Genomic DNA, 14013 nt, shown 5'->3' with positions numbered 1-14013 from the left:
TTATGCTTTGTAGAATGCTTGTGAATTGGTGTAGAGAATGCAAGAGTATGCATGCCTATTTATAGGCCAAGCCCACTCATTTGAATGGATGGAGTCAACACTCATAAAGTGTGTCATGATGGCTAAATTGTAACCGCCGGGGGTTACGCCGTTACGGACGTTAGAAACGTCAACCATGGAGCATGAACCTGGATGGATGTATCTAGACACCTCTTACGTAGTAGTTCATTCCAGAAATGTATCTAGACTACCCAATCAATATGCATGCATTCTACGAAGCTTTCTCCGTATGCTCAATTGCCAAAATTAATTAATTATTTAATTAATTAATTATATATCTTCATATATCGTGACATTCTTTGATATATTATTTCTCACTCACCGGGAACCGGTTTAAAGAAAATGAATATACCACAATCATCTACTCGAAGCGTAGATCGATTATAAATTATTTAATTTTATCAAAATTAAATATTTCATCACTTGAACGATCCGTCAAATTGCATTGACCGGACCACGATTCCAACAATCCCCCACATGAGTGGAAATAGCCAAATGCAAATGCATGCAGACACAAGCTCAACCCTCGAGAGGTATATAAGCATAAAGATAGGTAGCTTTTAGCTTTGAACCTTCCATAGTCAACGCCATCGGATACACAGGTGCCCTAGTAGCGTGATACTTTGAACTAGTCCCCCACGGCGTGCACCGAGACAATGGTGTTAACACTTAAACACCTCAACCTCATCCGTTCTCACGTTTTGTGTCCTTTGTGGCCTTGGACACTACTTTGGATTCATAAGTGTGTAATTTGAAGCGGCCACACTTCACACTTACATAGGTGATTCCTACTTGAGTATCTTGCCCTACTTGGTCTCTTTGAGAACTCAATCTCCTTGAGATCCTTAGGAATCATTAAAAGTCATAGACTTATCCTCACCACAAGGTAAGTTTTTCAACACTCTATTGCTCTTTAGGGAATAAATGTAGACGAGTGTTTCACACGAACTCTCATAGCTTAGTTTTCCCATTGAACCAAGTTCTTGGGATATCCAGTCATCATGGTTGGGTTACCACTATGACAATTCTTTAGTTTGTGGATTTCAAATTCATTCCCTCTAGCAACTTATTCATTTGATCATAGTTTAACCCTTTGGTTAGCGGATCTAGATTATCTATTGACTTCACATAGTCAATTGTAATCACGTCTATTGTGATCAAATGTCTCACGGTTCGGTTCAATGGAGATCCCAAGAACTCGGTTTCGGCACGGTTTCGGTTCGAAAAATTTTGAACCTGAATCGAACCACGATTCAAAAATCAACGGTTTCGGTTTGGGTAAATTCTCACGATTTCGGTTTTAACCGTCGGTTCGGTAAACCTTGGGCATGTCTACTTAGGTTAATAATAAAATGTGAGGGGAGTAAATTATTCGAATGTTGATGGAAAAAAGTGAAATGAACTATTAATGGGGGACGGACCAAAATGCCAAAAGTGGACATTTAATTAGGACAGAGGGAGTAAATGATTTGTTATTTATTATATTTGTTGATTAATTTAGTTGAATATAATACATATAATGGAACCAATAGTCTTTTGTCTATAGACTGATCAGTGGACTCATGGTTACAAAAGATCTTTGAGTCGGTATATTGTAAAATTAAGTAATGGATATTCTCAACCTATATTTATGTTGACAATTTATCACGAAGGGTTGCTAGTATTGGTCTGAAATCACTTCACATTTTATATGACAAATGACACTGGAGTATTGCATGACACTAAATTGGATCACATTGAGGTAAATACTTCTTGATTTAACCTAGTATGAGATATGATGATTGTTTACCATATCTTGGGTAGCGGTGATTAGTGATAAAAAATGGAATTTGCATGCTTTTAAAGCCTAGATTTGATCCGTTTTGATTGCAATGCATATGAATTACTCCATCTGTCCCATAAAAATATGTGCACTTTCTATTTTCGTATGTCTCACAAAAATATGTGCATTCCATTTTTAGAAAGTTATCCTAATTTATTACCCCTATGGCTATACATCAACTTATTTACAACTTATACCACTATTAAACACTACTAATAATATGGTCCCACTATTCACTAACACTACTTTAACTACTCTTCTCCTCATCTCTCTTACTTTACCAATTTTATCTTAACTCATGTGCCATATCAATTGCTCATATTTTAGTATGAATTCCCGTGCCAATGGGACGGAGAGAGTATGTTTTTATATCACATATATATTTTGGTATTTTGGTATTTTGACGTGTTTGTTGAGTATTGTTAGAAAAAGAATTAGAAGAAAGTGTAAAATGGCCGAAAATGGGCCCCATTGGTGCAAGAGCGTCCAACAGCCCTATCCAGAATGAGCATGGCCGAGGACCTACACCCAGTGGTTCGCCGAGAGTGAGTCAGCGGTCGCCGAGCCAAGTGTAGGCGGTCCACTGAGATGGTACACGACCCAACTAACCCTTATTCGAATTGGAAGCGCAATTGTTACCAATTCATAGAATGAGCCTCCAAGTATATAAATACTCTCCAATATTCATTATTGATGTGGATCCAATTGCTACCCTGCCTCTATCCAGAATTCAAGATCTAGTCTTAGAAATTCACATTCATATTCCATCAGTCTTATTTATGCATTATCCATCATCCATCCTGAAGTTGTGATCAATGCAAGAGAAGATTAAATACTTCAAAATTCACTTTTGGGTTTTAGCTAGTTATTCTTTCATGTTTAGTTTAGTTATGATTTATGCTATCCGATAAGTAATTTATTAGCACTAAAACCAGATATAATTATATAGTGTGGAGATAGTATAATTAAAGATTAGCACATAGTATTGAATCAAAGAGACTAATAGTCAATCTGACTACTTCAATAAAGCTTCGTATACTATCTAATTCTAGATGATCTCAAATTTTTGGATTTTAATTAAATTAAATAAATAAAACAATGTCTCTAAAATTATAAACTTAAATCAAATTATGGTATTTCCCATAAATTTTAAAATTAGTTTTACTTTACAGTCAAAGTGAGAAAAATTGTGGAATGTTTTAACATAACCATGTAAGAGAGGAAAAATGGCAAGATAGAAAATATAGTGAAAAGTTTTACTTATTTCCCAAATAATCATACCCATTTTGGGTGAGAGGAAAATATGTACTACTTCCTCCGTCTCATAAAGATTGTCCCATTTTTCTATTTTGGTTCGTCCCATAAAATTTGTCTCATTTCACTTTTACTATTTGTGATAGTGGACCTCATATTTCACCAGCTCATTCATACTCACATTTTATTATAAAACTAATACTTTAAAAGTAGGACTCACGTCCCACTAACTTTTTCAACTCACTTTTCATTATATTTCTTAAAATCTGTGCCGGATCAAAGTGGGACTATCTTTATGGGACGGAGAGAGTAATTTGATCGCATTAAGTAAACAATTTTTGAAGATGAATTATTTCCACAGAAGATAAGTTGCAACTTGATAGAACCACAGCCGCAGAATTCAAAAACCCACCAAAAATAAACAAAAGCAAATAATAATGAATCAACGACCAAAAACTGCCGGAAATGGGCATCTCAACACAGCGGTTGGGTTGCGCAGCCAACTTCCCTCCGCCACCGACCTTTTCCCGCGCAGCTGGGAAGCACAAATCCAATTGCTTAGCCTTAGCCCCAGTGAGAAGCGTGAAGCCATTGAAGTGGGCGGTTAGGGTCGCCAAACAACAACTGCCGCCAAAATCGGAGGTGCAGCGGCTGGTGGATTTCCTGTACGAGGACCTTCCCCACCTCTTCGATGATCAAGGAATCGATCCCTCCGCCTACGACCACCGCGTCAAGTTCAGAGATCCGATTACCAAGCACGACTCCATCACCGGCTATCTCTTCAACATCGCCATGTTGAAGAAGCTCTTCACCCCTAATTTCCATCTCCACTCCGTCAAGCAGGTTCAATTCTGTTAATTTCTGCGATTATTAGCCAGATTAGACATAATCAAATCGACCATTTGGTACACGGAGTTGGAATTGAATTTGAAGGAATTTCCAAATCCATTTGTTTGGCAAAATGAACTAATTGATATGGAATTGAATTGGAAAAATTGCACGCACACACTACACACGTTGCACAATCATTAAATACACACCCTCACTAAAAACATACTATGCGCGTGCGTGCACACACAGACTACACAGTCACTAAAAACAACACATACACGCGCACATACATAACTCACTATATTCACACACTACATGCAATGTGTGTATGAGCGTGCAACGTGTGCACAGTGTGTGTGAAATTTAATAAATCTTTGGAATTCCACTACTTTTGATATGGAATTCAAATTGTGAAATTGGAATTGAAGGCTTCAATTCTAATTCCATACCTCTAATTCCGTGTACCAAACAGGGCCTTAAGACTCAAATAATTTGCTTGTAATTTGTATTGGAATTGTTGATTCTGCCAATTTTCCCTTGAATTATAAAAAAATCTCACAATTGATTGATTGAGTTTGTGTAGACAGGGCCTTATGAGATAACTACGAGGTGGACTATGGTGATGAAGTTTGTGGTCTTACCTTGGAAGCCCGAACTAGTGTTCACTGGCACTTCTGTTATGGGCATTAACCCCGAAAACATGAAGTTCTGCAGTCATGTGGTAAGCCATTATACCCTTTTGTTGTGACTACTACAAACAACACGGTACCGGCCATTCCTAGCCTAGTTGGTGAGGCATTGAGTAACCTCTAGGTTGGGGGTTCGATTGCTGGTATAAGGAGAGAGAATAAGAAGAAAGTAAAGGTACTACAAACAACACGTTGCTTATCGCGCTTCCTGTATTTTTCAAGGACTACTGGGATTCCATCAAGAACAATGACTATTTCTCGTTTGAAGGTTTAGTAGACGTGGCTAAGCAGGTGCGCTGATATAGAGTTTTCGACTCAATACTTGATATGCTTAGTTTTCTCCTTTCTTGACAATCTGTGCAACTTTTCTACTGTGTAGCTTTGGATTTACAAGACTCCGGACCTGGAAACGCCAAGATATCGCGTACTCAAAAGAACTGCAAACTATGAGGTCTCTAGCTACTTTTTTTCCTCATTGATGCAACTTAACATGTTATGATGTTTGTTTAGAATTTCATTTAGAGTATGCGCTTCGTGTGATTTGAATATCGATGATTCTTGCTATGAAACTGCAGGTGAGAAAGTATGATCCCTTTATAGTTGTTGAAACTAATGGAGACAAGTTGTCTGGCTCGACCGGCTTCAATTCAGTTGCTGGGTAAGATTTTTTTTACTCGATCGTTAACCCTAAGAACATTGTTAATAATCTGATGAAATCATACATTTATAAGGTATATATTTGGGAAGAATTCTGCAGCAGAGAAGATACCAATGACAACCCCTGTATTTACTCAAGCTCTCAACCCAGAAATCTCCAAAGTATCCATTCAAATAGTTCTTCCTTCAGACAAGGATATAAACAGGTGAACTTTTCGAAAAAAGTCTCAAGTTTTATATTTATTTAATGACTGGTGTGATGGTGTTGATATTGAGCAGTTTGCCAGCTCCAAATGAAGCAGAAATCAGTATAAGGAAAGTTGATGAAGGTATAGCTGCAGTGTCGAAGTTCAGTGGAAAGCCAGAAGAGGATATTGTTCGAGCAAAGGAAAATACTTTGAGACAAAATCTTGTGAGCGACGGTCTCAGAGCTAAAGAGGGTTGTTTGTTAGCACGTTACAACGATCCAGGGAGGACGTGGAGCTTTACAATGGTAAGATTGCCTTCATCTTCTTTTGTCCGCCTTGACTACAATTTTCTGAACCATCTTGGCTAAGGAAATTGATCTCAAGTTTGCATTTTTTGTTTTCTATGGTATGCCTCATTTATCTGTTGCTATCCTTTGTTGAAGAGTTTCTGATTCTGTCCTTATTTGTGTCGAATCTGCTGCTCTCGAAGAGGAATGAAGTGCTAATATGGCTTGAAGAGTTTGTGCTGGACTGAAGAAGAGAATCTTGAATTTGCATTGGCTTTGACAGGGATTTTGCATCTGGATTTATGTGTTTGTGCTTAGATGTAATGTTATATCGAAACATATGTAGAAGTTTTGATAGTCTTAGGGCAATCACAATGGTAAGCCCTCCCCATGCCACGCCTTTAGCCATGTCATCATTCTCCCATATTTCTGTCCAAAACAACTCCTACAATGGAGGCCCCCTCCTCAATAAAAACATTTAACTTACACTATTTATTGTTTTATTACCTCTAAAATTAAAATAAGATACAACCTCTAAAATTAAAATAAGATACAATATACTACACGAAAATAATTCATCGATAATAAAATAAAATTACAAATACTAAAAATTAGAAATTAAAAATCCTAAATATTGAAGCGACAAATACAAAAAAAAATCTACTAAGCAGCTCGTTTGATCTTCTTAGCAAGTACTCGCTTCGTTCCACAATAATAGAGTCATTTCATTTTTCACACTCAGAAAAAAATAATTACTATAAACAGTTAAAGTAGAGAAAAAGTAAAGTAAGAGAGTGAATATTGTAGATTAGACTCTTCTCTACATTATTCTCGCTCTTACTCTACTCCCTCTCCACTTTAACTATTTAATATCATTTTTTCAAATCTAGTGCAGAAAATGAAATGTCTCTATTACTGTGGAACGGAGGGAGTACTACTTCTAAAGTACTGGGAGTGCATTTATAGTATTTTTTGGATAAAACTAATACTCTCTTAGTTCCGCAGTAGTAGAGTCATTTTACCATTTTCGTACGTTGTATAATAATGGAGTCATTTCTTTTTTCCTTTTTTTTGCAAAAGTTAACACATTTCTCTTTTACTTTACTCTTTCATACTTTAATTTCTCTCTATCTCTCTACTTTTTTTCATTTCTTACTTTATTATTCCTTTATATAACTCACTTAACCCATTTTTTTCATAAATCACATGCCGAAAATAAATGCATCCACTACCGTGGAATGAAAGGAGTATATAAAAAGTAAGATCGCATTTCACTAACTTTTTCAACTTATTAATAACTGTATTTCTTAAAACTCATGCTAAGTCACAATTAATAGAGGGGGTATATAAAAGTAGGACAAACTACATTCCATAAACTTTTTCAAGCCACTTTGCATTACATATCTTTAAACCCATGATGAGTCAAAAATATGATAATTAATGGCGGAAGGATCGAGTATAATTTAATACTCCACATGTCCTACAAGAATATGTACTCTTTCCTTTTTAGTTCATTCCACAAGAATATGCATTTTCTAAATGTGGAAATTCTTGTATCTTTGATGAGATGTGACTCATTCTCCAATAACTATACTTTAATTACTTTTTTTTCTATTTCTCTCTTATTTATCGATTGTGCATTAAAAATTGTGCCCAACCAAAAGTGCATATTCTTACTGAACGAAGGGAGAAGTATAAATTGGCGGTGTTAAAACAAATCTTTATAATGAAATCAAAGCAAATTAATATACTCCTACTAAAAAGCAGTCCAAATTAAACTTGAACAAATATGAGAAATTTTAGGAAAAAAGATTAACTTTCTGAACTTTCAGATTAAGAGACGATGACACGAGAATATTTCAAACTAAGATATTTTTGTATTTTTTATATTTTTTAATTTTCTTCTTATTATTTCGCTCACAAATTATACAACCAGTTAATTATATAATTAATTTACATAGGAGAGTGATCAATTGCTAACTAATTAGCAATCTCGAATTAAGACTAAATCTTAGCCATTATATTAGATGATCTAGTGGTTAAAATAATGCCAATAGATTATATTTTTAATTAAGAAAATTAATAAATAAAATTAGAGGGTATTAATGTCAATTCTCTTTCATTAAAATCATCTTAAAACCTTAAATTTACGTAACTCTCTTGATTTAAATTATTTTTTCGCAAAAAATATGTATCAAATTAAAGATAATTTTATAAAAATTCCAACGAGATCTCAATTGCATATGTTCCGACGACGTTCGGATGATGAAATTTGATATTTTTTATTTTAGTTTTCGTAAATGTTGATAACCAGATTTTTATCAATAGATACCTCAAAAAATCTCAATAAAACCATGTAAAAATCTCAATAAATATGTGTTGATATTTTCTTGTACTAGTGTTAATATTCTTATGTCATATTGTTGATATTTATAATACACTATGTTGATATAAAAAAACATTCACGAAAATTATCATATGATAACATAATGACGATATTACACTATTGTTGATATTTTGTATACTCCCTCCGTCCCACAAAAGATGTCACACTTTTCTTTTTAGTTTGTCGCACAAAAGATGTCACATTTCCCTTTTCGGAAAAAGTTCCCTCTCACATGAATATAAAAATTATATATTCTCTCTCCATTTAACACACAAAATAAAACCTCATAAAATCTTGTGCCGTCCCACAAGTGTGACATTTTTTGTGGGACGGAGGGAGTAATATTTATTGAGATTCGTAAGATTTAATCTCATCCACTCATTTTAAAATCTAAGGATGAAAATTTGGTCTTGATTTTAGATTAAGATGCTATAAGCATTAGAATATGACCCAATTTACTTAACATGTATTTTTCCCCTAATTAATCAATTTTATGATTAACTTTTTCATGAATTGAGTAATCATATCGCACACAATTGAAAAGGATGAAGTCCTCATGTCGCACACAATTTTAATTATTTAATAAAAAAATTTCTTAATTTTTTATTTTCTAAATAGTGTATATGTATATATTTTTAATCATTTGCTAAAATAATTTAGTTAACTATATTGTGAGGAATAAAAAAAAAAAAAAAAATTCTGAAAAAATCGCACAAATTAAATTCTCTGTAACTGAAATTTCTTTGACAAAATAGATCAGATATGAGAAAAAGGAAAAGTGAAAGTGATTTAGGGGCTTCGTTGACAAGAAACAAACACCTTTCTCTCTCTTCTCTTCTAAACGAACACCATCATCATCATCAACAACAAAATCAAACGTATTTTGACCCCTTCTCTTTGTATCTGTTGATTGATTGCGATTCAAACTAATATGGTGATGGGAAAACTCAAAATTGGCGGGGCTTGGAGTGGGGTGTTAGAAGTGGAGCTGGACGACTGGACTGTCGCTAAGCTGCGTGAAGAGGTCGCCAATCGATCCGGCTTCCCTACTCCCAACTGCCTAAACCTCATCTCCTCCGGCAAGGTTTTGAGAGACGGCGACGCCTCCCAAAACTTGGCCCAATTGGGGCTTAAAAATAACTCCAGGATTCTCGCCTCCAAGGCTGCCGTTGATCAACACGGCAAGTCCGTCAAAGAAGAGTTTTTGGCGGAGGAGGAGCGCGCCAATCGCCTTTCTAGGCTCAAGTAACCCTCTCTTTCTCTTTAATTTAATTCAATTCAATTCAATTTCATGATCGTTTGTTTATCAACATTAGTGTCTCTTTTGTTTTGGTTCTGGATGAATGCTGACTTGATTTCTCAAACTAATTTCACTATCTTTTGTTTATTTGTGAGTCTTCTTTTATCGGTGAAGATTTTTTTGTCGAAAATCTCCTTTTCCATATCCAGAGTATGTTTCTTTAATTGCATGGCCTCATTTTTATAAATTCTTCAAGGCTTTGTCACGGTGGACTCGGATTGAAAACCTTTGGCCTATTCTTGAATGGAATGTTTTGGCTTTTTGCTATTTTGGTGAAAAATGTGCTTAGATTGTTGGTATGATTGGTTGTAAAGATTCTCACCGTGCCAGGATTGTGGCTCGATTACTCTGCAGTAAGTCCCTACTACTGGTTTCTTAGCAATCAGAAAGCTAAAAGATGATCATCAAAGTGTCGTCTAATGTGATTGGTCTTTGGTCCTCGATTTAATTAAGCCAGCAGATTCCTTTGTTATTTATGTGGTAACAAACACTATTGGGATTTCAGGATAGCTGCCACTATATTGGCCACCAGACATGCTGATGGTTCGTTACCAGTTGAGGACTTCAATCTAGAGCTTGAAAATCAGAGTGGACAGAAGGTGGAGTTGGGGTCGGAGACTGACCAACGGTACAATTGAGTAACTGATAGCTTGTGTCGTGTGTTTGAATGTAGGGGCATTATCTTCCAGTTACAAGCACACTCTTGTTTCTTTAAGAATGGCTGCTTTCATGTTTTAGGGCAGTAATGATGGGACTTATGCTTCATGCAAACGGAAAAGCTCTTATGAAAAGGGAACAATATAGAGATGCATTAGAAGTGCTCAACATGGGTGAGGTGAGTCTATACTGCTTCATGCACGAAGATAACACGACACACATGGAACTTATCTGTTCTTCATCTCAGCAATAGCGTATACCTGAATATTCAGGGTTTCCTTTATCATTGAAAATGCTTATACTCTGTAATTTTGCTTCAGCAGATATATATAGGTAGAAATTTCTTAATTCTTTTCAAATTTATGCACTCATTCCCTGCAGTGCAAGCATTATTTTCACTTTGAAGGTTCAGAACCTGACTGGAAAATTTGGGATGGGTTTTTGTTTTTCATTATTTGATTTTGAATACTTTGATCCGAACTTGAAGTTCTTGCGCTCTATATGGATTATGGCATGTTGATCATCATTCGTTATATTAAATTGGAGCTTGTTTCTTGTAGGAATCTTTTTCTCTATGCAACCCAAAGGTGATCGAGGTAAGGCCCTCCCAGTATAGACTGGTGTAGTATTTTTCTGTGCCAAGTATTTTTTTTTCTTGATGAACTCATTCACCATGACTAATAATGGCAAGCTTTATTATCATCCACTATGATTTTATTCTGGAAATTTTGTTTAAAAACTCAATGGTTTTCAACCAACTACATCAGATACTGTAGATGTATGTGTATCACATCAGATATCTCCCCAATATGTCATGTTCTTCTTTATTATAACCTATCTTGATAGAAACATATGATGGCGTGGATATTGAATGAACTTGAAAAGTATTGATGCAAGATTACTATTAAGATCAAATCTTATGTAGCATAGTCATTTTACTTTTCCTTGCCCTATGGGTCTCAGATGGTTGATAACGTACCAATTCTTCAAATAGACATGGTCTGGTGCTATTTTATGCTCCGTGATATCAGTTGGCTATCAGTAGCAGGGATTCGCCTGGAAAAAGCCAGGGAAGGTATTGAGCGTGCTCATGGAAAGGAATCTACTCGTCTCAGAATCCTCCAAGGAGGTCGTTACCCTGAGCTAGCTTTGTGAGCCATCCATCATTACCCTCATTATATTGTTTCTGTTTTAGTATCATACTGCCCCATATTCATAGCATTTATGTCATTGTTATTCTGTAGGCACTTGAGAATGGAGTTGTTAGAAGGAGTGATTGCATATCACCACGGTCATTTGCAGAAATCTAAGAACGCCTTGAGCTCTGCCCAATCTAGATACTTCCAGGTTAATTGGTCACTACCTTTCCTATCTGTATCCCATCCATACTTTGTTATGGTCAATAAGCGTTTCGTGTTTGTCTGACATAGATATTATCCTCTATTGACAAAAAAAAAAAAAAAAAAACAGAGTGTTTTTCCGGATACTAGTGTTTTATGGTTATATTATCATCTCACTACCAATTATATTATTCCTTGTAATTTGGTGCACCTTCCGGTTTCTTAGAGAATGCTTAGGCACTCTCATGTTCCATAGTTTGGTGGCATTCTCTGGTGACAAGATATTATAGAGATGTGGACCTCTGGCTCTCTGTCAACCAAAAGATAAATAAATTCAACATCATCTTGGTTGCATTCCTTGGAATCTAGACACAGAAGAAAAAAAAAATTACAATTGAAAGCAGAGGTAAAATAAATAAAGTAAAGATATTAAGGAAATCCTTGTGGAGTTGAAAAATGTTGCTGAAGACAAATTTTATCTCTATGGGTTGAGGTTGGCTGAGAAGATTGTACTTAATTCAAAAGACTACTACTTGATAAAGAACTGGGTTTTTTTTAAATTCCATCTTACAGCTTCAGGTACCAGATGACTCACTGTCTTTTTTACTGAGCATGGGATATAATGATCGTGAAGCAAAGAGAGCTCTCCGTATGAACAATTTGGATGTCGGAAGTGCTCTTGATTTTCTTATCGAGGAGAAAGCTAAACGGGCACAGAAGCAGAAGGAGGATCTTCAAAGACAGAAGGAAATATTGTGGGTTTTAGACTTGATTTTGGCTAATTTACTTGTCCTTATATGTTAGATGCAATGATGCAACGCCTGACAATTATTGTATGCAGAGAGCAAAAGAAATATGGAAAGACGCCCCTTAAGAAAGCTGTGAATCTAGAGAAGCTGAACCAATTGGTCTCCATTGGGTAAGTAGGCTGTTTGATTGTAAGAAAGTTCTTTAGTTCGCTTAAGAAAGAAACTGATACGAATGAGCTGCTTGTCTGTTTAAAACTGTATTGTTGCATTTTCTGAAACATGTTGGTAATCGTCCAATTCACAGGTTCCAGAAAGAACTTGCTGCTGAGGCTCTTCGAAGAAACGAAAATGATGCCGAGAAGGCTCTGGATGATTTAACAAATCCTGAAACTAATGCTGCCATACAGGTGAGTTTGCATGTGCACTTCTTCTCCTTTTAACCGAATTTATAACATTCTTCTACTTGGGTTGTAGAATGAAATTATATCCAGGAAAAGGAAAAGATTGCGTGAAGCAACAAAAGCAGGGACTGACAATCTCGTAGCAATGGGTTTCGACAGAGCATCAGGTACCTAATATGCACAAGTTTTATCGATATTGTTTGCCTATCGTTCTTCATTTCTCATGCTTGTTTGTTTACATTTTTCTCGTGCTGTTCTCAGTGGAAGCAGCTCTTCGTAGGTTCGACTCTGAAGAGCAGGCGTTGAACTATCTAGTTACACAACCCATCACAAATGCAGCAGGTAGCGTAGGCCCAGACCACCAAGTTGGAGGATCAACTGGTGAAGAAAGGGGCAGTGGAGGTAGCGGCCACGAAGTTGGAGGGTCGTCGACTCAACCCAAGCCCGCGGAGGAGCGGGACGTTGAAATGGAGGATGAGCTGACGGGGGAGTTGGGAAACGCGGACGCATACTCAGACTATGATATTGAAGTCACAAAAGAAGGAGAAGCCATCAATGAGTATTTAGCACTCATCAGCTCTGCTGAAAATGCCTAGAAAATTTCATCTTCCACAAATTATTGCCCTAATTCTATTTCCTTTTGTACAGTTTTTATGATAGTCAACTAACATTCGACTTAATAGCGGATGACATATCTGATGCTGGTTAGTAAAACTAGTACTACCTCCGTCCCCCAAAATTTACTACACTTTGACCCGATACGGGTTTTAAGAAATGTAATGGAAAGTGAGTTGAAAAAGTTGGTGGGATGTGGGTCCTACTTTTAAAGTATTAGTTTTATAATAAAATGTGAGTAGGAATGAGTTAGTGGAATATGAGGTCCACTACCAAAAATGGTAAAAGTGAAGTGTATCAAATTTTTAGGGACGGACCGAAATAGTAAAATGTATCAAATTTTCAAGGACAGAGGTAGTAAAATTATTGAGTCACTATATTAGTTGAAACCCCAATATTCAGTCGTCTTTTCATTGCGAGCGCATCAATCCATGCCAAAATGTGACATGTGTCACATATAATAAGAGTTATCCCTTCGTTCCATAGTAATTGAGGTGTTTCTTTTTGGCACAGAAATTAAGAAAAATTGTGTTAGGTGAGTTAAGTAAAGGGAGAATAAAGTGGAAAATGAAAAAATTAGAGAGAGGAAGAGAGAAAAAAGTAAGAGAGAGTAAAGTATATGTGGAAAAATGTGTTGACTTTTACTAAAAAGGGAAATGCCTTTATTACTATTGAACGTACTAAAATGACAAAATGACTCTATTACTATGGAACGGATGGAGTAACAATTATAGTATTTTACAATATTAGTAGTATTTGTGACTTAGGAAATATACT

The 14013-nt window shown here is 35.9% G+C and overlaps 2 protein-coding genes across 3 annotated transcripts; both read left to right on the top strand.

Annotated features, from left to right (window-relative positions):
• Positions 1-3549: 3549 nt before the first annotated feature.
• On the top strand, positions 3550-6279 carry LOC125187102 (uncharacterized). The gene is made up of 8 exons (XM_048083626.2): positions 3550-3979; positions 4551-4688; positions 4879-4947; positions 5036-5107; positions 5232-5314; positions 5388-5519; positions 5593-5806; positions 5992-6279. The coding sequence occupies exons 1-8, from the start codon at positions 3602-3604 to the stop codon at positions 6034-6036; spliced, it is 1131 nt and encodes a 376-aa protein (XP_047939583.1). The 5' UTR covers positions 3550-3601; the 3' UTR covers positions 6037-6279.
• Positions 6280-8929: 2650 nt separating this feature from the next.
• LOC125191169 (uncharacterized) lies at positions 8930-13420 on the top strand. 2 transcript variants are annotated; one of them, XM_048088660.2, is made up of 11 exons: positions 8930-9419; positions 9980-10102; positions 10213-10309; positions 10692-10727; positions 11095-11282; positions 11376-11478; positions 12051-12226; positions 12313-12390; positions 12525-12627; positions 12695-12788; positions 12883-13420. In XM_048088660.2, exons 1-11 carry the CDS (start codon positions 9106-9108, stop codon positions 13215-13217), a joined length of 1647 nt encoding a protein of 548 aa, XP_047944617.1. In that variant the 5' UTR covers positions 8930-9105; the 3' UTR covers positions 13218-13420. The 2 variants fall into 2 exon arrangements, with proteins under 2 accessions (XP_047944617.1, XP_047944616.1); XM_048088659.2 differs by having other exon boundaries at positions 12045-12226.
• The last annotated feature ends 593 nt before the right edge of the window (positions 13421-14013 follow it).

This window comes from Salvia hispanica, chromosome 5, assembly GCF_029641045.1.
Source record: "Salvia hispanica isolate PSC_SH4W2 chromosome 5, Shi_PSC_v1, whole genome shotgun sequence".
Classification (NCBI taxonomy): Eukaryota; Viridiplantae; Streptophyta; class Magnoliopsida; order Lamiales; family Lamiaceae; genus Salvia; species Salvia hispanica.
The sequence above is the reverse complement of the archived record's forward strand: the minus strand, read 5'-3'. Positions and strand labels throughout refer to the sequence as shown.